The sequence below is a fragment of the Ochotona princeps genome, chromosome 13, assembly GCF_030435755.1.
Source record: "Ochotona princeps isolate mOchPri1 chromosome 13, mOchPri1.hap1, whole genome shotgun sequence".
In the NCBI taxonomy this organism is placed as follows: Eukaryota; Metazoa; Chordata; class Mammalia; order Lagomorpha; family Ochotonidae; genus Ochotona; species Ochotona princeps.
The window spans coordinates 44,232,777-44,257,433 of record NC_080844.1 but is presented as its reverse complement, the minus strand read 5'-3'; the positions used below and the strand labels follow the sequence as shown (position 1 = coordinate 44,257,433).

At 56.4% G+C, this 24,657-nt stretch overlaps 1 protein-coding gene across 8 annotated transcripts; it reads left to right on the top strand.

The window, feature by feature from the left end:
• The first annotated feature begins 220 nt into the window (after positions 1 to 220).
• HPS1 (HPS1 biogenesis of lysosomal organelles complex 3 subunit 1) lies at positions 221 to 24,422 on the top strand. 8 transcript variants are annotated; one of them, XM_058671369.1, is made up of 20 exons: positions 234 to 290; positions 1,528 to 1,634; positions 3,215 to 3,331; positions 7,973 to 8,110; positions 8,275 to 8,417; positions 10,989 to 11,097; positions 13,228 to 13,388; positions 14,079 to 14,184; positions 14,801 to 14,902; positions 15,027 to 15,096; positions 16,552 to 16,601; positions 17,608 to 17,775; positions 17,873 to 18,052; positions 18,934 to 18,995; positions 19,474 to 19,608; positions 19,692 to 19,757; positions 20,648 to 20,792; positions 22,460 to 22,573; positions 23,380 to 23,462; positions 23,771 to 24,422. In XM_058671369.1, the coding sequence occupies exons 3-20, from the start codon at positions 3,215 to 3,217 to the stop codon at positions 23,931 to 23,933; spliced, it is 2,112 nt and encodes a 703-aa protein (XP_058527352.1). In that variant the 5' UTR covers positions 234 to 290; positions 1,528 to 1,634; the 3' UTR covers positions 23,934 to 24,422. The 8 variants fall into 8 exon arrangements, with proteins under 8 accessions (XP_058527356.1, XP_058527352.1, XP_058527357.1 ...); XM_058671374.1 differs by having other exon boundaries at positions 3,194 to 3,331; XM_058671371.1 differs by having other exon boundaries at positions 239 to 290; positions 1,584 to 1,634.
• Positions 24,423 to 24,657: the final 235 nt, after the last annotated feature.

The window sequence follows — 24,657 nt, the reverse complement described above, 5'->3', positions numbered from 1 at the left end:
CTGACAGACAGCTGCGAGTGCAACCCCACAACATTTTGTCCCTTGGCGCCCTCTTGGACCACAGGAGGAACATGTTGAGAGGACCAGGGGATGCAGAGCTCAGCACCGGCCACTGAAGAAGCAGCGGGCGGTCCCGGCACTGCCTGGCAGGGGCGGGGCTCGAACCTGCGGAGCGGGGCGGAGCCGCGAGCCCTCCCCAAGCGGAGGGAGTCACGTGGCGTGGTCATGTGGCCCAACCCGGAAGCGCGCCCGTGGGCTCGGGGCGGCTGGGCGGTGTGGGCCGCGATCCGGTACGTGAGCCCCCGGCCTTGGACCAGCGCCGCCCTGGACGGTGCCTCCGGGGCCAGCAGGGTTGGCCGTCGGGGTGGGCCTTCGGCCGGGGCGTGGCCGTGGGACGGTCGCTTCCCCTTTCTGCCCAGAGTTTCTGCAGCTGCCTAGGGCCGGGCTCGCTTCCGGGGGCTGGAGGTGGGCAGCACGGGGTTGTAGGGGAGATGGGGATTTAGGGGTGAAACGACCCCGTAAAGTGTGTGTGCTGGGCGGCAAGTGGGCGGCCGTGAACTGCTAATCCTTAGGGCTCAGACCGGGCTTGGGGAGGGTGGAAGCCAGACCCCGAGGCCTCCAGGGCTGGCGGGGAGGGGGCCACCTGCCTCCCGGTGGTGAAGATAGGCCCTTGGTGGGGGCGGTTTCTCAGGGTGGCCGGCGCCACCTGCAGCTTCCTTTGCCCCTCAGAGCCCCCTGAGTGCCCCCTTTGAAGCAGGGTGGGACACAGCAGGGAAATCACAAGACGCCACCTGCAAAGTTCTGCTTACAGCAGCCTAGGAAGGGAAAATAGAGCCGCCGGTGCGCTGCAAAGCATGCCTGCCCTGGCGGAGCTCAGGGGTGCTGGGCCCCTCCATCTTCCCCGTGCTGAGTCACTGGCAGCTTAACCAGCCCACTCTGCAAGCCTCCCTGACTCAGCGTCTTCCAGTTCCTTGCATTTCCCCCTATAGGAACGGATCTGAAATCAGTTCATTTAAAAAGAGGTGGAGAAGTAAGGACCATGACCCCTCCACCCCCCACATTTGCACAGGGTGGCATGGAGGGGGCTTCAGAGAATTGATGGGATAGTGGAATTAGAGGACAAGGCATGTTTTGCCCTAGGCTTTTGAAGGCCCCTGGTTAAAGGAAGCCAGTTGGCTAAGGTTACTTACCAACTAACCTGGCTACTTACCAACCATCCGGTGGCTTTGGGGGGGGGCGTGGAGAGCTGGGGCTCACCCCTCCATTTCCCAGCAGCGTTGGAAGCTGCGGGAGGTTTAAGTGGCCTGGCCAGCCCTTTTCTGTTAGAGTTTAGTGCATAGCCCAGGAGGTGCTGTGCTGCCTCCCTGGGTGCGCATGACAGAGGGGATAGGACCTGCTCTGCACCAAGGGGCTCCCAGCCCCCGGAGAGAGGCAGAGGGACAGAGAAATGGACTGTGTCCAGAGCAGACGGACTACCCAAGGCCCCTCAGGAGCCCTGTGTCGCTCAGGCCTCTGCTGTGTGCCCAGGGACGGGGGCAGGCCGAGCTCTCGCATGAACCACTCACCACATCTGTCTGCTGCAGCCTGCGCTGACCCACTGGCTGCCTGGAAGCGTCCCTGTGCTCCTCGATAAGGTAGATGCCCCTGTGGTACATGGACTGGCAGCACCCGTGGGGCCTGCGGGAGGCGGGCAATAGACTGAGTTCTCCTGCACTCAGCACGCACGTGCCTCACCACGGCCTTCCCCGGGTCCTTATGCCACTGTCACCCAGCTCCTGATGCCGGGTCTCCTCTTCGCCCCTGTATCCAGGTGGCCACTAGGCAGGCCTGCTAAGTCTCTAAGCTGCGCAGCTTCAGCACACCCTTCCCCTCGGCTCTCAGCCTCCCCTGAGGCAGGGCGTGAACAATCCCTAAGCTGCACGGGTGGGGGTACTCAAGGGTCCAGCTGATCCTGCCCCCCCCCAACAAACTTTGAGCCTCCGGAGGACCTGGACATAGACGGCTGCAGGAGCCACCGTCTAGCTTTCCGGTCCTGGCAACTGCTGGGTACACACACGGCCAAGCGTGTGTGTGCGTATGCGCATGTCCCCGCCCCGAGGCTCACCGCGGTCTGCACCGCGGCTAGGAGCCGTCTCCAGGCTCCTCGAGCTGCGCCGCCTACGGCCAGGTGAACCGTGGGAAGCTCAGCATGGAGACTCTCCAGTTGATGAGCAATGAAACCCACTCCCCATCATCAGACATCCATATATGTGGCCCAGGAGGCACAGGTATGGTGGGCCCAGCCTAAGGTTTGGAAGAGTCAAAGACCTAGGCAGGTGGGGAGAGGGGCTGAAGAAGCTGCAGGTGTGAGAAGGAGCCAGGAGCAGGTTCATTTCCTCAGAAAGCAAGGGCTCTTCTGAATGAAGTGGCAGGAATGGTGTGTGCAGGACAGTATAACCAAGTAAACACTGGAGCTGCCTCTTGGAGAGGGGGGAAGCTGATGGGCTGCAGGCCCCAATTGTGGCTTCCTTGGTGGGTAGACTCTCAGACCAACTGTATCCCTTCCTTTAAAAATCTACATATATTTAATAAAACAGCAAGATGGAGAGACGCTGGTATGTCTATCTGCTGCCTCAGTACCCGATGGCTGCAATGGTTAGGGCTAGGTGGGTCTGAGGCCAGGAGCCAAGCGATTCTTCTGGGTCTCCCACATGGGTGGCAAGGGCCTAAGCACTTGGGCCATCATCTGCTGCCTTCCTAGACTCCTTTGCGGGGAGCGGGGTTGGAAGTCAGCTGAGCAGCGGATGCTTGAACTGGCACACAGATAGTAGGATGCTTACATCGAGTCGTGACTTAGCCTGCGGTGCTGCAAGGCTTGCCCCAGATCTCCTCCTTACATGCTTGCTTCCGGGGACCCTGGAGTAGGTGGAGAGAGGGTTAGGGTTAGGAGTGACCGGTGTGAACCCCAGCACTGGCCCTGAGACAGGCCTGGGTTCACATCCCAGCTTTCCTCCTTGAGGCTGAACCTGTGCCCTGCTCCTGAGCAAAGGAGTGGCCACAGGCCCTCCTGGCTAGCAGCAAGCATGCAGAGAGCTGGCACCTGCAGGGCCACTCAGGGTTGCTGTCCTGTGGCCCAGACCCTGGGAATGTATGGGGGCATGAGAATTCTCACTGTTCAGACTGAGCTTGGGGGTGGGGGCTGGCCATGACCCAGGCCCCTGCTTCTTCCTGGCAGATGAAATGCGTCCTGGTGGCCACTGAGGGCGCCGAGGTCCTCTTCTACTGGACAGACAAGGAGTTTGAAAAGAGTCTCCGGCTGAAGTTCAGGCAGTCAGAGAATGAAGAAGAAGAGGTGAGTGCGGTGCAGGCAGGCCCGGGGTGATGGGGGAAGGGGGCACAGCGACCCTACTGCCCTAGGGCTTGCCAGGCTGGCCGAGGGAGAGGGGAGGCAGAGCTTGAATCCCATGACAGTTGTTCACCTACAAAGCTTAGCATAAACTTAACACATTCATCTTTATGTACAGTAATTTGATACGCATACAGACCTGTGATTCTTTTAAAGACAGAGTTAACTGAGACAGGGAGTCTCTCCAAGTATCCCCAGTGGGTGGCAGGGACTCAAGCACTTGAGCCATCCTCCGCTGCTTGCTGGACAAGAAGCAGAGTAGCCGGGACCGACTGAGCCTCTGGAATGGCTTGCCTACGTCCGAAGTGGAGGCCTAACCCACTGCACCACAGTGCCCACCCTAAACCTGTGATTCTCTCACAGTCAGTAAGATGTTTGTCATCCCTCCTTTCCCACCCCTGCCTTCCTCCTGGCGACTAACCCATGATTCGGTCTTGATGGACCGGTCTGTTTTTATAGACTGTGCAGGTGGGATCACACAGACCTAATGTGGTACAGTTTGGGGTTTGGCTCTGTTTTCGTGCGGTGTAATTATCTGCGGGCCATCCATGTTGTGGCATGTCAGCAGGTCGTTCCCCTTGCTTGCTGAGTGGTAGCACGCTGCATCCGTTCCTCAGGATGTGTCTGTTCGTTTGTCTGCTGCTGGACGTTTCCCAGGTCTCCCTGTTACAGATAAAGCGCTCGCTCCCGCTCTCGCGCAAGGCTTTGTGACGGCGCGTGCTTCCGTTCTCCCTGAGCGAACGCCTGGGAAGGACCGGCTGGGCCCTGGCCGCACCTGCTGCGCTCTGAGAAACCGCTGGCCTTTCCAAATGGTTCTGTCGTTTCACATGCCGTCGGGAGTGTGTGAGCGTTGCAGTCGCTCCGTGTCTTCACTAACACTTGGCTCTGCTCGTTTCAGCCACTCTAGCAAATGCCTACTGGACTTTCATTCGGTTTTAATTTTCCTTTCCTTACAGACTACTGGTGTTGACGACCTTTCCATGTGCCTTATTTTTTTTGGTCCATTTTTAACGGTATTGGTTCTTCCTTAACATTATTCTGAATTTTGAGAGTTTCTCATACATTTTGGATACTAATCTTTTATTAGGTACCCATTTTGCAAGCATTTTTGTTCTAGTTCATGGCTTATTCTTTTGTTCTGTTAAGAATGTCTTTGGCAGATCTGACATCTGTCACTTTGGTAGCTGCAGGGCATCCAGTTTTTGCCTCGGTGGCCACTAGGTGACCATCGCCTCGCCTGAGCTCACAGAGCTTCCCCTGTATTTCCTCCGCAAGGTTTATCATTTGGGTTTTGTTTGCATTTGGCCTAGAGGTACAGTTGGAATTTTTTGAGCATGTTGTAAGTAACGGATTGAAGTTCGTTGTGTTGCATATAGACATCAACTTTAACACTTTAATATAGTTTACAAATAGTTACCATTTGTAGTTTTTTAAAGATTTGTTTGTTTGTTTGTTTGAAAGAGTGAAATGAAAGGGGAGACAGAGAGAAAGGGAGAGAGATCTTCCATTTGCTGGTTCATTCCGCAGATGACCACAACAGCCCAGGCTGGGCCAGCCTAAAGTCAGAACCTGGAGTTTCTTCTGAGCTTTGCACATGAGTACCAGGCCCCAAGCACTTGAGCCATCCTCTGCTGCTTTTCCAGGCACGTTAGCAGGGAGCTGGATGAGAAGTGGAGTAGCCAGGACTCAACCAGTGCTCCTATGCGATGCTGGCTGGCATTGCAGGCGGGAGTGTTACCCACTACACCACAACACACTCTCTCTCATAGGTACTTATGTGATGTCCATTCTACATTTTAAGAAATTAATTTATTTAAATTTTTTTCCAGTTAAATTTTGAGTAAAATAAAAAACTAAAAATATTTTCTTTGGGATGCAGTGAGAAGAGCCCTTTCATTTCTCACTCCTGCAATAGCGTGGGCTGTTTGCGCTCCGTGCCCTTGCTGGCTCTGTGGGCCAGGCATCAGTGGGCCTGCCACACCTCCGTGGGCCAGTGCCCAGCGCCTCACTGACGGCCTTGTCACATCAGACAGCAGAGATCTTAGACATTTGGGTGGATTTATGTCAGCTAAAAAACAGGTTTATTTGTTCAGCTTTTTTTTTTTTTTGCAGTAAATGCACATAATTTTTAAATTAAGAATTTTTAAATACTTTGTTTCTACAACTATCGCCTCAACCAGATCAACTTAAGGAGCAGACTGTGGCACCCTTACCTTTCTCGTTATTAAAAATCAGATTAAAAGAACAGAGTCAGTTCCTGAATGAATAACAAACTGGGGAAAGTCTTCAAAGTTTTTTTTAAGATTTGTTTTTATTATTGGAAAGTCAGATACACAGAGAGGAGGAGAGACAAAGAGAAAGATCTTCTATCCACTGATTCACACCCTAAGCGCCCGCAACAGCTGGAGCTGAGCCAGTCTGAAGCCAAGAACCAGGAGCCTCCTCTGGGTCTCCCACCCGGGTGCAGAGTCCCAAGGCCTTGGACCGTCCTCGACTGTTTTCCAGGCTGGATGGGAAGTGGGGCTGCCGGGACACAAACTGGTGACTGTATGGGATCCTGGTATGTGCAAGGCGAGGACTTTAGCTGCTAGGCTACCGCTGGGCCCTCAAAGTTTTATTCTTTATGTTTGCAACACTTACTTTTTTCTGATCATAAAAATAACATAGACTAATTGTGGGAAATTCAGAATTGCAGAGAATTATTTTTTAAATGGCCCATAACTCTACTACCCAGAGCCATTAGTTCTTTAATAACTTTCCTGGGCTCTTTATCTTTTACATAGTTGGGATCATCCCAAGTTAGAGTTTTATTTCCTGTTCTTTTGTTCTTTTCTTGCCAGTATATCAAAATCATTCTTCTACTTCTGTTGAATATTCTCAAAGGCAAAATTTCAGTGAAAGTACTATGTTCCAATAGATGAATAAATGTGTCCTCGTTTATTCCCATAGTACCGGATATATACTCGTGTGTGACTTCTAGTTGACTCTCTCTGTTGCTGGGAAATTTGTACCTGAATTTTATGCCACATTTAATTATTTCCTCAGGGTTAGTTTCTAAAAAATGGAAAGATCCCACCAAAAGGCGCTGAAAGATATTGTATCACTTTATAATCCCACCAGATAAAATGTGGGAGAATGCCTGGATGCATTGCAATACGCCATAAATCGTAATCTCCCATAAACGCTTGCCTCACTTGCCAGAGAAGTCCCTTTTTTAAAGATGAGTAGCTGTACACAATTGAGACTTTTAAGTAATTTTCTGTTAATAAAATTTGCTGATGACCATTAGAGAAATGTGCAGCATGGGAGGAATTCACCAAGTATTGGTTCTTTGTGAGGGGCTAGTCATTCTGGAAGCATTGAGAAGCTCCTGTGTGTCAACGGGCAGCAGCACGGTTCCTGCCCTGTAGTGGGGCGATGGACCGGGCCCAGGGGGCAAACACTCCGACTTCAGTGATGATGGGCAGATGACGGGTGGCAGCACTGTGTGAGCCGAGCACTGTCAGGAAGACTGGAAAGGGTCCCCAGGGAAAGCTTGGCGGGCAGCCTGCAGTGGCACGCGGCCCATGGCTACCGAACGCTGAGGATGCTGGCAGGAGACAGGTGCCGCGGCACGGCGGTCCAGTCCTGTTTTAAAAGCCGCACGTTATCACTGGGCCGTTGCCTGCTCTTCTTTCCAAGGCAGGGTCTTACTCAGCTCCTTGTAGATTCGGAGCGCCAGGGTAAGGCTCTGCTCTCCCGACTTCAGTCCAGGGCTGCGCAGTTGTTGTCTGCTTTCATCCCGACACTGACAATTGGCAGTGACGACCGTTCCATTGGCTGCCTCCCACTCTTATTCATAGATTCTCAGCTCACTGGTCCAGTTCCTTTTCAGTTTTGTTGACTTGCTTTGTTCCTTCCATGGAAGGGCAGCAAGAATGAGCGAGAAGAGCTTATCAGAGAGAAGGGCCGCTTGCTGTGGAAGACAGGGAAAGACACAAGCAGGCAGGGCGGGGAAGCCAGCCACTGGCAGAAGCAACTGCCTCAATATTGTTCCAATGCCTTGCTGCTTCTGTGCTTTTGTAAATATCAAACACCCAAACCTTTTTTTTTTTTAAATCTGATATTGCGTGAGAGGAATTGAACAAACCGTGGCAATGTTCGTATTTTAAGTTTTCAACTCTTTCATGGTTTACATGCACAATTATTTATCAAATTACTTCTCTGGTGCTGGGTGAGTCTGTTTTACTTGAGTTGTTTGCAATTGCAAAGTATGCTGTATGAGCCTCTTTGTACATGTAGCTTTGTCCTGCTCCCTAAGGTGAATTCCTGTCTGCTGTGTACATGGGAATTCCTGAGTTAGCCAGTTCTCCGTCAGTCACCACACACATTCACCTGTGGTCCAGTGGCCCAGGTCCAGAATGGCCAAGTGGCTTCGCCTGGCCTTCCTAACCACCCTACCCAAGGTGCTAGGCCGTTTGTCCTTGCCACACTCCCTGGCAGGTTGCAGACTGCCCCCCCCCCCCGAGGGGAGGCCTGGTCTTGCCAGCCAGGGCCTCTCTCCGCCGTGTCTGGCACTGAGTGCTGGCCCTCTCCCGGCAGCTGCAGCTCCCCGCGCTGGAGGACCAGCTCAGCATGCTGCTGGCCCCTGTCATCATCTCCTCCATGACGATGCTAGAGAAGCTCTCGGACACCTACACCTGCTTCTCAACGCAAAATGGCGACCACCTGTATGTCCTTCACCTGGTGAGTACGTGGCCCTGGGCCCACATTCCTCTTCTTGGCACCATGCACTGTCCACTAGCCAGGCCTCATCTTGAACTTGCAAGTCCTTTGGAACCTTGCCTCCCCTGAGCGTGGGGCTGGAGAGAGGGGAGGGGTTGGCTGACATGGCCTGGCTGTGCCCACAGTTTGGTGAATGCCTGTTCATCGCCATCAACGGAGACCACACAGAGAGCGAGGTCGACCTGCGGCGCAAGCTATGCGTGCTCAAATACCTGTTCGAGGTACACTTCGGGCTGGTCACCGTGGACAGCCAGCTCATCCGGAAGGAGTGAGTCCCCAGAGCTGGCCCCGCCCTGTCCTGTGTTAGGCACCTGCAGTTCCCTTCTCTGCCACTGACCGTGCCCTGTGTCAGAGCAGCAGCGCTCCGAGGACCCCAGGAGACCATCTGGTCTGACCCTTTCATTTCATATAGAGAAACTGAGGACAAACAGTGTTAGTCCCCTGCTGTGGGCAGTCTAGCTGGCAGCTCTGTGCAGCCCAGCAGGTTGGATTCAGAACTCCCGTCCCAGGCGCTGTCCACTCCCCAACATCAGTCATCTGCTGCCAGGAACCCCGTCTGTGCCAAGGCTCCCTGGCTGCTCAGAGAGCTTGCGGACCCTCCCTCACCCCTGCGCACACCTGCAGCCTGTCACCGTTCTGGGAGGGAGAGGTGCCGACCCGAGTCCATCCCCGGACCTTCAGGGAAGGGCCTGGCAGAAGAGAACCATGATGCAAAGCCTGTGCAAGGTGGGCAGGGCCCAGGAAAGGCCCTCAGTTGAGATGGGGAGTGCAGAGAGCAAGGTTCATGGTGGGGTCACCCCCTGAATGCCAAAACGAGTGGAGAAGTTACAGAGTTCAAACCTCTTGTCTGCTTAGTGTGGAGGTCACATAAGTGTGTGCTGAGCAGGGAAGCAATGGGAGTGAGTGCTGATGAACGAGGGGCCACTGCTGAGCTGGGAGGTGAGGAGAGAGGTCAGGGAGGGCTGAGCTGGGAGGTGAGGAGAGAGGTCAAGGAGGGCTGAGCAGGGGGAGGTGAGGAGAGAGGTCAGAGGGAGGGCTGAGTAGGGGGAGGTGAGGAGAGAGGTCAGAGGGAGGGCTGAGCTGGGAGGTGAGGAGAGAGGTCAGGGAGGGCTGAGTAGGGGGAGGTGAGGAGAGAGGTCAGAGGGAGGGCTGAGTAGGGGGAGGTGAGGAGAGGTCAGAGGGAGGGCTGAGTAGGGGGAGGTGAGGAGAGAGGTCAGAGGGAGGGCTGAGCAGGGGGAGGTGAGGAGAGAGGTCAGAGGGAGGGCTGAGCAGGGGGAGGTGAGGAGAGAGGTCAGAGGGAGGGCTGAGTAGGGGGAGGTGAGGAGAGAGGTCAGAGGGAGGGCTGAGTAGGGGGAGGTGAGGAGAGAGGTCAGAGGGAGGGCTGAGCAGGGGGAGGTGAGGAGAGAGGTCAGAGGGAGGGCTGAGTAGGGGGAGGTGAGGAGAGAGGTCAGAGGGAGGGCTGAGCAGGGGGAGGTGAGGAGAGAGGTCAGAGGGAGGGCTGAGCAGGGGGAGGTGAGGAGAGAGGTCAGAGGGAGGGCTGAGCAGGGGGAGGTGAGGAGCGAGGTCAGAGGGAGGGCTGAGCAGGGGGAGGTGAGGAGAGAGGTCAGAGGGAGGGCTGAGCAGGGGGAGGTGAGGAGAGAGGTCAGAGGGAGGGCTGAGCAGGGGGAGGTGAGGAGAGAGCTCAGAGGGAGGGCTGAGTAGGGGGAGGTGAGGAGAGAGGTCGGAGGGAGGGCTGAGCAGGGGGAGGTGAGGAGAGAGGTCAGAGGGAGGGCTGAGCAGGGGGAGGTGAGGAGAGAGGTCAGAGGGAGGGCTGAGCAGGGGGAGGTGAGGAGAGAGGTCAGAGGGAGGGCTGAGCAGGGGGAGGTGAGGAGAGAGCTCAGAGGGAGGGCTGAGCAGGGGGAGGTGAGGAGAGAGCTCAGAGGGAGGGCTGAGCAGGGGGAGGTGAGGAGAGAGGTCGGAGGGAGGGCTGAGTAGGGGGAGGTGAGGAGAGAGGTCAGAGGGAGGGCTGAGCAGGGGGAGGTGAGGAGAGGTCGGAGGGAGGGCTGAGCAGGGGGAGGTGAGGAGAGGTCAGAGGGAGGGCTGAGCAGGGGGAGGTGAGGAGAGAGGTCAGAGGGAGGGCTGAGCAGGGGGAGGTGAGGAGCGAGGTCAGAGGGAGGGCTGAGTAGGGGGAGGTGAGGAGAGGTCAGAGGGAGGGCTGAGTAGGGGGAGGTGAGGAGAGAGGTCAGAGGGAGGGCTGAGCAGGGAGAGGTGAGGAGCAAGGTGTGGGGGGCATGCTGAGCAGGGGGAGGTGAGGAACGAGGTCGGAGGAGGGGCCCATGCTGAGCAAGGGGAGGTGAGGAGCGAGGTCGGAGGAGGGGCATGCTGAGCAGGGGGAGGTGAGTTGGGAGAGCGCCATGCCGAGATACCTGCCAGTTAAGTTAGCAAAGGCTGAGCTGGCAGTGGTTCTCACCCAGGAAGGGCCTGGTGTCCAGACCAGGCGCTGTGCCTATGACATGCACGGTGTTTGTGGCACAGTCAGCCTGCTTAAAGCAGCCTGACCCTGGATGTCGTGCGAACAGCAGAGCCCAGGGGTCTGTTTGTAGAGCATAGCAGCTGTGAGATGTGTAGGGAAGTGGACTCCACCTGGCGCTCTCTAGCTGGCTCTGTGTGATGGATCCAAGTGGAGAGGCCCAGGAAGACCTGACTCCTGGATCCCCACCCCACCTACCACTCCTTGAGGAGCAGCTGGCCGGCCCTGGGGGGCGGGGGGCAGTGCGTGGCCATTCACGCACATTCACCCAGGGCTGAGCTCCTTGGGTCGGGGCTGGGGAGGATAACTAGCTTTTGGCTCTGCCCCCAGACTGCGGCCCCCGGACCTGGAGCAGCGAGTGCAGGTGTGGAAGCGTTTCCAAAGCCTGCTGTGGACCTACAGCCGCCTGCGGGAGCAGGAGCAGTGCTTTGCTGTGGAGGTGACTGCGGGGCACGGGTGGGAGCATCCCGGCTGGAGGTCTGGTGACAAGGACATTCCGGCACCCAGCTGACAGGTGTTCTCTCTGGCTCCAGGATGGGCCCGATTCTCAGGTGTGCCTTCCTGTGTGAAGGCTGCTAGATCCCAGATGAAGCTTGCTGCTTGTGACAGTTAACAGAGCTCTCCAGAGATAGCCTGGCACCCTGGCCCCTCTCCCCAAAAGAGGAGGTTGATCTGAAGCTAGAGTGGGGCATGATAAAAAGAGGCCAATCAAAATCAGCACCAGAAGCAGGCCTGCCCTACCCACACATGGTACCGACAGTGCCACCAGACAGCAGCCCTAGGCACTACCTGGGCGAGCTGAGCCCTCTGTCCCCACTGAGCCCCGAGCCTGAGGAGTCACAGCAGCTGCAGTCAGCAGGGGCAGCTGGCTCCCTGTAGACAGACCCCACTTCTCCCCAGAACAGTGGTGCCTGCACTCCAGCGTTCTTCAAGCTCACCTGGGGGAGGGGGCGTCTATTGCTGGGCCTTGACCTTGGAGGACCTTATCCACTGGGTCTAGGATGTGGGCTGAGTTCCCTGCTGATGCTGTTTGTGCTGCCGCAGAAACCACACCTTGAAAACCACCGCAGATTAACATCAGACAGGAAATGGGTTCCCACTGAAAGAAGGTCAGAAGAACAGGAAGATGCTTGGGAGTCAGGAGAGGTCGAAGGGTTAGCCCAGCGAGCTTGAAAGACTGGAATTATTAGGGGCAAAATATGAAACAGCTATGAAATAGTTCATATGTTAGGGTCACAAAATGAACAAATAATAAGAGATTCGGGATGACTAGACCAGTTTGACTAAGATCCACCCCCCCCCCCCCCATTTGGCCGATTCAGATGTGGAAATGAAATTGTTAGCCTAAAAGACTCAAGGGATGGGTTAAATAGCAGGTGAGACATAGAGATCGAACGAATAAACAGGAAAATAGATCTAAAGAAATTCGTTCTTACGCCCCCACTCACTAGCGGTTCCCTAGAGCGTGCTGAGCCCTGCTGAGCTGTGCTGAGCAGTGCTGAGCCGGGCCCTGAGGGAGAAGACGTGATCCCGCCCCTAGAGAGCAGCAGGCAGCTGTGGGAGTACATGCTGCAGGTGTCAGGGAGCGTCTCAGGTGCCTCCGGTGGCATCGAGGTTGTCACTGTCGACTCTGTGGGGCAAGGCTTCCTCTAGGAGGTGACTTAGGAGGTGACATTCCAACTTGGCCCCCTGTGATCTGTTACTGTTCTCCCCCTCCTCCCCCACCTCTCCTGTCCTCGCTTGCTGTGCCCTGGCCCTGCGTGGGGCTTCTTTCAGCTTCAGGAATACTGCAAGTTAACTGTCTCACGTGGTAGCTGTTGACTGCTCGTGGCTGTTGAACACTCAAAATGTCCCTGGTCCCCACTGAACGGCATTGTGCATGTAGAATTATATGCCAATTTGGATGACATAGTGCAAAAAAAAAAAAAAAAAGAAGAAGAAAAAAGAAAGAAAGATGAAGCATCCATTATTCATGTTTTTATACTGTATATTGCTGTCTATTTGGATATAGTGGATAGAGCATGATGTTAAGATTAGTTTCACTTGTTTCGTTTGAGGAGGTCTTAAATTATGTGTAGCGTTTTCCTTGTGTTTTGGTTGGACAGCCCTGCCCCGAGCTCTGTCCGACCTCAGGGCCTTGCTGTGTGCTGTCGCCTCCACCTGCAGGGTCTCCCCCTGCCTTTCTCTGACAGGTTTTTCCCTCCTCAGGGACATTTCTGTGAACACCCCACAAGTTTATCTGGCTCCGTGCTGTGTTTCCTCCTCAGACTTACTTGCCCGTTGTAGCTTCATGTCCCTTGCGTGCAGTGAGCACTTGTAAGGCCAGGGATGAGGCCGTGGCCGGGCCAGTCTCCGTCTCCGCAGGTGTCTGGGACCAGATGAGAGCTCAGGGCAGCATGATGCAGACTGGGGCTGGCAGGCAGGCAAGCAGGTGGAGGGGCAAGCTGTTGATGCGGCCTCCTCACCTCACCTCACCGCCCCCATCAGGGCGGTGTGAGAGGATGCAGCCTGGGACCTGCAGGTGGCCAGCCAGGCAGGTGACATGGCCTCTCCCCGCTGCCCCCACCAGGCTGTGGAGCGGCTGATTCACCCTCAGCTCTGTGAGCTGTGCATTGAGGCGCTGGAGCGGCACTGCGTCCAGGCCGTCAACAGCAGCCCCGAGCGGGCTGGTGAGGAAGCCCTACATGCCTTCCTGCTTGTGCACTCCAAGCTGCTGGCCTTCTACTCCAGGTGAGCCCGGGGCTGTGCGTGCTGAGGGGGCAGCCCTGCCCTCCCGCGCTCAGCCTTTCTATGTTTAGTTGTCTTAAAGATGAATTTTACTTATTTGAAAAACAGAGTTGCAGAACTAGAGAGAGAGAGATCTTCCATCCTCTGATTCACTCCCCAGATGACCTCAGTGGCAGGGACTGGGCTGGGCAAAGCCAGGAGACAGGAGCTGCTTCTGGGTCTTGGGTTCCTGGGCTCCAGCACTTGGGTCATCCTTCATTGCTTTCCTAGATGCATTAGCAGGGAACAGGCAGGACTTGAACTGGTGCCTGCATAGGATGCCAGCATAGCAGAGATTGGCTTACCCTGCTTTACCGCCACACCAGCCCTTTACCGTTTCTTGTTCCCTCTGCCTATAAAGCAAAGAAAACCTTGAAGACCCATCTCCTCTTCCACGAAGCCCTCCCGGTTGAGCCTCCCTCAGCTCACCCACTTTTCTGGATTGTTTCCTCCCTCCAGGCTGTATGAGCCCTGTCATCCCTGCTGCTTATCCCTGCTGCTTCCCTCCCCCATCCTTCCCTCCCTCCCTACCAACAGCAGATGTACACACTGCAGACTCCTGTGCCCTGCCTGCCACCCGCACAGACCCCCACACCACTCTCCTCCCAACCCCCAGCAAGCACTGACGGGCAGCTTCTTCTCCTGTCCCCGCAGCCACAGTGCCAGCTCCCTGCGCCCGGCCGACCTGCTTGCCCTCATCCTCCTGGTTCAGGACCTGTACCCCAGCGAGAGCACAGCGGAGGATGACAGTGACACTCAGGTCTCGGAGCAGCTTTCCGCATGGTGGGCAGCCAGCTGGGAGATGGCCCAGCAGAGCTGCCACCAGCATGGCGGGCAGGCTCCCCTGAGGAGGCCATGTGGTTTCCAGGTCGCGGCTCTGGGCCTGTGGTTAGCCATTGCTTTTTGTTGCCCCTTCCAAATGGCGGAGAATCCTGGAGTGCATGTTGGCCCCTGAGTTACAGGTGCAGAGTTTGGAATCAGGCCTGGTTTGAAACCTGGTCTCTGCCTCGCTGTGTGAGCCAGGCAAGGGCTTTGCCCCACCGAGCCTCGATTCCCCAGGTCATACTGTGGGGACAGCATTACCATCACCTCTTGGGATTGTCGTGGAGGATGAACGTGACAGTCCACATAGAGCCAGCCATGCTTGGGCACAGGAAACTCTCAAGGGGTGCTGGTCATTGTCATTATGGGGTGGAGGGTTAGAATTCCTGGAGTTTCAGGGGTTCTGGAGAAAGACTGGACCCCCTGAAACTGTAAACCATGGGGAGTGTGGCCCGTATACTCAGGGCTTGCCTGTGCAGAGCTGTGACACGGAGGACCAGTGCAGGGGAACCAGGGCAGAGTTGTGCTAACCTGTGTCTCCCGGACCCCTACAGCCTTCCCTACGGAGACCCCAGAGCAGCCAGACCCTCCCCGTGCAGCAGGCCTGGCGCCCTTTCCCTGCAGGCATGCGCGGGAACAGTTCCGTGGAAACGGAGGTGTGTGCAGTACGTGGCGTGGTGCAGAGAGGGCCTGCTTCACCTCCTGGCCAGACCTGCGGCACCTCCCCGGGGAGAGCAGGGCCTGGAGTGGCCACACTGAGCTGTCCCCTCTCCCTCCCAGGACACAGACAGCCTTTCCCTCCTGGAGGAGTACTTCACGCCGGCTCCATCCCCCGGGGAACAGAGCTCAGGTGTGTCCAGGTGGGGGCGGGGAGGAAGTGGCAGCGGCACCAGCCAGTGGGCAGCCCTGGAGATCTGTCTTAGAGTTCAGGGGACCCCCACACCCTGTCGGTTGGGAGCTATGCCCAAGCTTAGCTCCTTCAACTTCCTGGAGTGCAAGGAGTTGCCTGTGCCCCACCCCCTTTCCTATCCCCATGCCCACTTCCCTGCCAGCCCCAGCTTGCACCCAAGGGTGGCCAACGCCACTCCTTTAAAGCTTTCAATGACAAGTTGATCTCATTTAAACTTTCGTCTCTACCTGTGCCTTAGCCTCATCATTCTTCCTTACAGTTAACAAGTAAAATTCAGCAGCGATCATTGCATTTTAAGTGCATTTTAAAATATGAATGAATATTCAGTCTATTTTTTAACCTTTTTTCCCTTAAAGTATGTAGGTAAACAGTAAAAATGAGAAGCCATGAATAATCAGAAAGTATTATGACAGAAAGACTTCCTAGCTCAGAGGCACAGTCAAGCAGAAAGCCAGCTGCCCGGGTCACCGTGCCCGGGCACAGGTCTCCCCTGGGTTTCATCATCCAAAAGCAGAGGGGGGCTGGTGGGCTGAGCTGAGAGGAGGTTGTGTGGAAAGCCACTGGGCTAGAGGTCGCTAACTTTGGGTCCTGGAATGTGCATTTTTTTTCCTGTGGCAAAGGCCATTAGCTCCATTCCCTAAGTGCTCCGAGAGCCCAAGATACGTTGAGAATCGGCCCCGCTTTTGGCACTCGTTGCCCTCATTCATCATGCGCCTCCTGTCTGCAAACCTCCGGGCTGTAAATAATGCCGCTCCCCTGTGCCCAGAACACACCACTTACAAATGGCTCCAGTCACATTCGTCTGTTTGTAACTCAGATGTTGAGCACAGGCGCGTGTTCCCCCCAGAGAAGTGTGGTTATAAATGAGGGCCATTTACAATGAGATCTAAGAGAGAACAGTATTATTACAAACATGTAATATTTCAAAACATGCAGTGGGTTCCTTGTGGGGTTTCGTATGCTAGATTAGGAAGGAAACGCAGCACCATTCCCAGCAGCTAGTAGGTGCTCAGAACTAGCTTGTCGAGTGAATACACAGTGTATTCACTCAACAATCACAGATGGGGAAGGGTAGCTCGTAGGTGCTGACCTCTGGAGAGGGCAGAGATAGGAGGCCCCTGCCCCCACCAGCTGCCAGCCACACCCCCAGGATCTCTGGCCTGACAGCTGCCTCTGGCTGAGGCCTCTGTGTTCCTCGGGTGCTTGCTGACATGGAGAGGATGAGAAGCAAGGAGTGGCCATAGCCACAATGAAGACCCCGACCCTACCTGTGGTTGGCAAGACTGCTGAGGCTGTGGGGCTGCGAGTGTCCCATACCCCAGTCCAGGCTGCTCCTGGGTCCCTGTCCGCACTCCTAGGGTGAACACCTCGCTCTGTTCTTATTTTGGCTTCCAGGGAGCACTGTCTGGCTGGAGGGGGGCACCCCACCCACCGATGCTCCACAGGTGAGTCCTCCCTGGCTCTGCCCAGTCACCTGCTGATCCTGAGTGCTGCAGTGGGCACAGGAGTTCCAAGGCCTCTCTCCAGGATGACTGCCTGGCACCAACCTTCCCCGTGCCCACATCAGGGCTCATCAGCCATGACTGGTCCCTAACGCCAGAGGCCAGCCCTGGCTGGAGGGGCGCCTGTGTCCCCCTGCTTCTCGTGTGTCCACCTGCAGGCACTGGGCCTCAGCCTCCGCTAAGTCTCTACTCTCCCTGCTGTTCATCCACCTTCATGTTTGGCTTCTTAAAAAATGTATACATTAAGTCACTCAAGTAAAGTTTTGGAATATGAAAGTAAAGGTTTCTGCCCTGCCTCCCGTCGCTCTGCACACACAGGCTGCAGGGGCACATGTATACCTGTCTCTGTGTTCTTCTGTCGAGCTTGATGCCTGAAACATTTGACACTGCTGCTTTAGGTCCCCTGCAGTGGCATCAGGGTGCGGGGAATGCTCCTGGGGAGCTCACCCTTGACATGTGGCTGTTTATTTAGCAAGTGCCTGGGATCAGCAGGCCATTGTGTCCAGTTGTCTACAGCATTGGAATCATCCTACTGAGAAGTCTCTGTGGCGTCTTCAGTAATTTCCTCAGCTCTCTGATGGCTCCCACTAAGGCCCTTTTGACTCAAGGCTTTGTTCATTTGCTCATTTTCTGCCTCAGTTTCCCCAGGCTGTCAGATGTTGTGTAAGTGGCTGGTGGCAGGTGTAGCTAACTTGAACTTACAGTTGGAGGGAAGGTAGAGTGCCTTCTTCCTGCGTTCGCTAATGGCCCTCCCCTCCTAACCCCTCCTGTCCCCAGCCTCTGGGGCCCTTCTCCACAGCAGCAGCAGAGCTGGAACTTCAGTGACAGGGTGTGGGGGTTCGGAACAGGCCTTTCCTGGCGCTCCTGGCTGACAGCAGGGCAGTGGGGGAGGCCAGTCGGTTCCCGCATCGTTTCTCACCCCTTCCTGCCCATGTGTCTTCCTTCACAGATAGCTGAAGACACCTTTGAGACACTGGTTCCTCCTTCCCCAACGCCCTCTGGCCCCAGGAGAATCTTCCTAGATGCCAACGTGAAAGACAACTACTGCCCCTTGGTGCCCCACACCATGTACTGCCTGCCCCTGTGGCCCGGCATCAACATGGTGCTCCTGACCAAGGTACCGAGGCCCCAAGGCCCACCTGGCGATGCACAGGTCCTGGCGGCTGCTCCACCAGCCACCCCTTTTGCTGTCCTGCCCTCTGCTTGTCCCACAGAGCCCCAGCACACCTCTGGCCCTGGTGCTGTACCAGCTGCTGGATGGCTTTTCCCTGCTGGAGAAGAAGCTGAAGGAGGGCCAGGAGGCTGGCAGTGCACTGCGGTCCCAGCCGCTCATGGGAGAGCTGCGTCAGAGAATGGACAAGTTCGTCAAGAGTCGAAGTGGGCAGGAGATGCAGGTGAGGTGGGGCCTGGGTGCAGCTGGGAGAAGCACAGTGCGGCTGCCCTGCACGGGCTCAGGAGCCAGTGTGAGCTGTGAAGGCTTCTATAGGACAAGGACACTGAGGTGACTTGGCCAGTGTCACACAGTTGATGGCAAAGCCAGAGCCTGGGTGTTGTAGTTGAGGGAAGGTTTGGGGTAGACTCTGTCCCTCCATGTGTCCAGTCTGCTGGGTGTCCCCATTGCCACCCCTGAGGGATCCCAGAGGCCTGGCAAAAAGCTGAGGCCGGAGGTATAGCCAACGTGTCAGCCCATGGGCATAGCCAGGCTGGACAGGGACCTCAGGGGAAGAGGAGCCGCTGGGTCCATGCAGCTGGGGCTGTTTGGGGAAAGGGGACTCACTGTGGCATGTTGGCCCAAAAGTGAGCAAAATAGGAAGAGACAGAGCAAATGCTGGAAGCCTCAGACTTCATTTCCTTGGCGCCGGCAGGTGGTGCAACACTCACGGGGCATTGGACATTGTAACAGGCATGTGGGTAGATGGCGCTCACGCTTAGTGAGGTCCGACTCACCCTCCACCCCCATAAGCCCCTCGCTGGCCCCTGTCCCTGAGGGCCTCTTCCTTCCAGGCCACCTGCAGCCACTGCCTGTGCTGTGTGTTCCCTAAGAGGCTCACTTCGCCAGCCCCAGGTGTCCATGCACTTGACCCGGGAAGATCACTCTGTAGGCATCACCCACTGAGGGAGGGCAATGTGGGGTACACAGTGCAGGTGGGACCTGCTGGAGGAGCCAACTTTGGCCAGAGGCCTGGGGCCTTCTCGAGGCCTGTGGGGAAGGTGTCCTCCTGGGCCTCATGGAGAAACATAGTCAGAAGCTGCCTCACCCCCATCCTCCTCACAGAGCACCTGGTTGGAGTTCAAGACCAAGGCCTTCTCCAAAACTGAGCCAGGATCATCATGGGAGTAAGTCGTGGGCTCTGAGGGTAAGGGCACAGTCATTTGTCAGGGTATCATTTCCCAGAGACCACCGTGTCCCTCAAGGCCAAGAGCAGAGAGGGTTCAGGGAACAGCATCCAAGTGAAGGGTCCTGAGGAAGCTGAGTCCAGCCCACAGTGATTCTGGAAGTCCAGGTACAGGTATGCGAGAACAGCCCCCGCTGGTGGCCCAGGGCCTGGCCTCCAGCCACTGCAGCTCCAGCACCAGGCCAGTTCCGGTGCCCCCACACCAGAAATAAGCCAAGTGATGAGGCTGGATGAGGTGCCACATGGCAAGGAAGGCCCAGCAGGTGGATGTGGAGCCCCAGTAGGAAAGGTCTAGGAAGCCACCCCTATCTCATGGAGGCCCACACAGTGCCCACCTGAGTCTGTGAACAGAGGTGCCCCCCAGGGCTGAGTACCTTCTAGGCCTTTCTCACCATGATGCCCTCACCCCTGGTGCCCAGGCTGCTCCAGGCATGCGGGAAGGTGAAGCGGCAGCTGTGTACCATCTACCGCCTCAGCTTCTTGAACACAGCGCCAGACAGGGGCGGCCCCCAGCTGCCACAGCACCTGCAGGACCAGGCCCAGAAGCTCCTACAGTAAGTGTGGCATGGGGCATGCACAGCCATGCGGGGCGGTCACAGGCCTGGGGGCCTGTCCCACAGAGGCACTTCCCTGGCAGGGAGAAGCTGAGCGACTGGAAGGACTTTCTGCTGGTGAAAAGCAGGAGGAACGTCACCATGGTGTCATATCCTAATGCCTGAGCAGCCTCGCACCTGCCTGTCCCCTCTGCCAGCTCCCGGGCAGGGCTGCAGGCTCCTGGGCTAGGGAGCCCCCTCCTACACAGTTGCTTTATAATCACAGAAAGTCAAGATGCAGTGTCCTGGCTCCCTACCTTGGGGTATCTCTCCAAGACCAAAATTACAAATGTCCCCACTGCCCCAAAGTTAATTCATAAAAGCTGCAGCAGTTCATGCCAGCGTTGTCCAGTGAGTTCCAGTGAGGGCCAGTGAGACCTGTCCAATGACAGGTCTTCTGTGGGGGTGAGAAGGGGGACCTGGAGCTGCTATAGTGCCCTTGGTGCTGGAAGGCCATGTCCTCCTCGGATTGTCATCAAGGAGACCCGCAGTGGGCACTTGTGTCTGCTTGAAAAGTCGTTTCCAAGTCCCCTTGGCCCTTTCAGCATGAGACGCTGATTAGCACTATGGGAAACAGATTTTCTGAGGGCTTTCATGTAAAGCGGTGTGTCCTCTCCTGAGGTGGCTGTAGCATCAGGTGTCAGTCCCCGGAATGGGTTTCACTGGACAGGAGAGGGATGCCAGGGGCCTTGTGGGTCTGCCACCCTTCTGCGGGGTCTGTTCTGCTCTTGAGTAGGAGCCTTCCCTCCCTCAAGGCAACCTGTGCAGACTGGCAAGACTGCAATGTTGTGTCCAGCACGGCTCTGCCCTCCGTACAGCTGGCCCTGGCCCTCGGAGTGAGGGGACAAAGCCCAGAATCTCAAGCTCCCAGAAAGCAGGGGGCTGGAGCCACAGGCGGCCTTGCAGGGGTGTTGTATGGCTGAGTGGGCAGCCCAGGACAAGGGCAGAGGCCAGTCCCCAAGGTCCCAGGCTGTATATGGACCTTAACCCAGGCCCTCACCTACCTGGAAGACTTCCCGGGCTTGGTGCACTTCATCTACATAGACCGCACCACTGGGCACATGGTGGCGCCATCCCTCAGCAGCAGTGACAAGACGTCCTCAGAGCTGGGCAGGGGGCCCCTGGCTGCCTTCGTCAAAACCAAGGTAACCACAAACCCCTCCCCAGGAAGAACAGGCCCGCTGGGGCTCTGCTACCCTCCCCCTACCTGAACCTTTGCCAAGCCCTTCTCAGTACTGCCATGCCCTCATGGACCTGCTCCATCGGCTTCTTGACACAAGGGGTCCAGTACTCACTGTGGGGCAGCACCTGTCAGTGCATCTAGGGCTGGCAGGGTGCCTAGGACACTGCAGGAAGTGCCTGGAGCCTGGTACAAATGCTCACAAGTGTTTGTTGAATAACTGAAACAGAACAGAAGGCAGCCAATGTAAAGTGTCAGAAATGGAAACCACAAGGGGTCGTTGCTAAAGCCTCACTCTCTGGGAGCTTTTTTACTTCTTGACACCTGACCCTTCTTTGTGGGTGCAAGGAAGAGGGGCTATCTCATCCGCTTTGTAAGCAAGATATGCACTGGGGTGCATGCAGTCTGCCCCGACAGCTCAGTGAGAAGGGCGGCCAGCGGCCTGTGCGGCAGACCTCACGCTCCTCCGCCCTGCTCTGGTCTCCGGCACGGGCCTGAGTGCAAGAAGGGGATGGTGCATTTTACTTCATGGCAGCCCTGGGATGATCATGTGAGATGATACATAAATGTTGGGCACAGCACGTGGCACCTGCTCAGCCAGAATTTTTCAGGCACTTCAAGGCACCAGCACCCCCTTGCTTTCCAGCCTTTTGCCTAGAGACGGGTTTATCTGGGTAAATTTCCTTCCTTTGTTCTGGGCAGAGAATGAAAGCATTCTTGCTTTCATTTCACTTTACACCAGGTGCATTTGCTCTCTAATTCTTTATAAGCATAATTTCTAGTTCCATGATCGTCTCTCGTGTGAATCTAACATCGTTCACTTAGCCATCTGCCCGCTGTTTGAATGGCGAGACAGTTTCCAGTCTCCCACGGCTCTCAGTAATTCTGCAGGACACACCTCCTCCATCCTCGCCTCAGGCTGGCTCCTTGATAGGGACTCCAGGAAATGGAGTCTCCAAGTCAGACGGGAGGAATGTTTGCAGGGCTCTTGATGCCTGACCGACCCCAGAGCGTGCTGGGCCCTGTGTGCATTTGCAGAACTCTGTCAGCAGCACGCTGTGACTGGGCAGAGGGCCCACCGTGCACTCTCCACCGAGGCCATGGTGACAGTGCCTCCTGGATCCATTTCCAGCTTTGGGGGTGCAGGAATGGTGTCTTCCCTTGGGCACTCAACAGACAGCCTTGATGACAGTCCCTGCATTAGCAGGAGAACTGGCCAGGGGGACCTACAGGTCCTGTGTGTGCATCTCATCACGTGGTGAGCCCTCACCTGGACAGAGGGCATGTGTGGCCTGGACAGCGGCGCACACCAACATGCTTCCCCACATCCCCCTGCTGTGGCACCCACAGCTGCAGCTTCCAGCCCCACAGCAACCTGGGTGAGCACCTGACCCCCGGCAGAGGAGGCTGACCAACCGGCCACATCCTGGCCTCCTCCTGTGTGTAAAGTTCTGCAAAGTGCTTCTACCCATGCCTTCTGGCACCATAGCTGCAGGGATAGTCAGTCCATCCACCTGTCCAATGGTGAGCCATCCCTCAGCTCCTGCTCGGAGCTGAGGACCCTCAGCTCACTGCTCCGCCTCCCCACAGAGCTCAGATGGGCGGTTATGAGCACGCTTCCTCCTCCCCCAGGTCTGGGCTCTGATCCGGCTGGCGCGCAGGTACCTGCAGAAGGGCTACACCACGCTGCTGTTCCAGGAGGGGGACTTCTACTGCTCCTACTTCCTGTGGTTCGAGAATGACATGGTGGGTGTGGCCAGCCTCCCAGGGCAGGATGGCCTGAACCTCTCTCCATGCCTGTAACTCTCCCCCTCTTTCTTCCCAATCGCGTCCTGCTGTCAGTCGCTTCAGCTCTTCTTGCCATGGTAGGACAGGTAAGCTTTGTGAGCAGGGACTAGAGCTAAAGTGCCATCCTCACGAGGGCGTGTGGCATTGTGATCCCTCTCCCATCCAGCTGGTGTGCTGTGCCATTGCCTGAGGGACATCAGGTCAGCCTGTACGCAGATGGCTACGCTGACCACGCTGGCATTCCCAGCATGCCCCTGGATGATCTAAGGGTGGGAGCAGTTACCCAGCCTGCCCAGGGTGGCATGATGTGGGGCTCAGATCTCTTGCCTCCTGGGCTTGGGCGGCTTCCTCTAGACTTCACTGAGCTGCCGTGCTAGCCCTGGAATGGGCAGCTCTTTTCTGTGTCTCCCATTCCTTTCCTTTCTCTGGTTTCCCACTGTCGCTACAGTTATTCCTTCTCTCTAGGGGTCATGCTTTCTATTTCTCACAGCCCTTGGTCTCTTGGGCCGCATACCCCCAGCCCCTCCCACCACCTGCCACTGCTCTGGGTCCACTTGGTGACAGCAAGGAGAGTGCCTGCGTGTCAGGTAGCACGCTCCTCACTGGCTCTGTGAGTAATTATTGTTCTCCCCACTTCACAGATGCGAAGTCCTGGTAACCTCCAGGTAACTGGAGAATGTATGTTCTCTCCAGGCCCCAGCACAGAGTGATGCTGTGCCGACCCCTGCTCCCCACACCCACTATCTCCCTTCCTCCTTCCTCAGGGGTACAAGCTGCAGATAATTGAGGTGCCTGTCCTCTCTGATGATGCGGTCCCCATTGGCATGCTGGGAGGCAACTACTACAGGTGATGTCTTGCCGTAGGTCCCCGGTGCTGGGCGCTGGGTGCTGAGCGCCAGCTACCCCCTGGGGGAGGCATCCTGATTGGGGGGGGTGTGCCTGTCCTCAGCAGGCCTCCAGGAGGATGGACCATGGCCTAAGCTTGGCCTTGGAGTTTCAATCAATGAGGAGTTAGATCAGGCACCGTCAGTCCGGGGCTGGAAGCCTCAAGGGAATATCCAAGGGTGTGGGCATCCAAGGGTGGGGTGACCCATGGCGGTGGGTCACCTGACTGCTGGCTCCTGAATACTTTTCTTCTACTGCCCACACCCACAGGAAGCTGCTGCGCTACTACAGCAAGAGCCATCCAACTGAGGCCGTAAGGTGCTACGAGCTGCTGGCCCTGCACCTGTCAGTCATCCCCATGGACCTGCTGGTGCAGCAGGCCAGCCAGCTGGCCCGACGCCTGGGGGAATCCTCCCGTGTCCCCCTGCCCTAGTCCCACTGTGTGCTGGTGGCACAGTCTGCCTCTTCACCTTCCAGCAGTCCACCTGTGTTTGCCAGTGTTCACCACAGCAAAAACCTGTTCCTGGCCATGGTGGCATCTTGAGTGGAGGTCAAGGCCACAGGCTTCCCTGAACTCCACCTGGACCACCAGGAGGACTGTCCAGCCCTTCCCTCTGGAGGGAAGGTCAAGACATGGGTTTTCAGTTATCTCCCTCTGAAAATAGTGGCTGTGGCCCTGGGCCAGGAGGAGGATGGAGGGGAGTCCCCAGTGCGGGACCCCTCTGTTTGCACTGTTGTCTGAGCAGAGGAAGCTGCTTCATGCCCCAGGCACAGGGGTTTCATTGGTGAGGCTCCAGTTCCAGCTGTGCCACCACCTCACTGGGCTCTGGGCAAATTTCTGAGACTTTGCACCTGCTCCCCGACACTTAGAGAATTGCCAAGTGTGTGTTCAGTGCTCAATAAATGTTACTAATTGTCACCAGTTACGTCCAGCATACCTATGTCTCGGGGCCCTCTGTGGCAGGGGAGGCCCTCACTGGATCTTGGTCCTTTCTGTTGGCTGTGCCAGCGTCTCTTTGGCCTGGGGTTTTGGTTCTGAGCTCTAGGCCAGAGCCCAGGCATCCAGATTCACTTGATGGGTGTGTTTCTAGATTTTGGAGGTTTCTAGATCTTTCCATGATGGATCCAAGGATAGGAGACCATCAGAGAGCACTGGA

What these genes read in the sequence shown, in the direction of transcription:
- HPS1 (XM_058671373.1), top strand. Translation starts at nt 3,215, where the DNA reads ATGAAATGCGTCCTGGTGGCCACTGAGGGCGCCGAGGTCCTCTTCTAC. An exon ending in CAGGCCCAGAAGCTCCTACA is followed by an intron (nt 19,609 to 19,691) that starts GTAAGTGTGGCA and finishes CTTCCCTGGCAG; the next exon opens with GGAGAAGCTGAGCGACTGGA. An exon ending in TGTGGTTCGAGAATGACATG is followed by an intron (nt 22,574 to 23,379) that starts GTGGGTGTGGCC and finishes CTCCTTCCTCAG; the next exon opens with GGGTACAAGCTGCAGATAAT.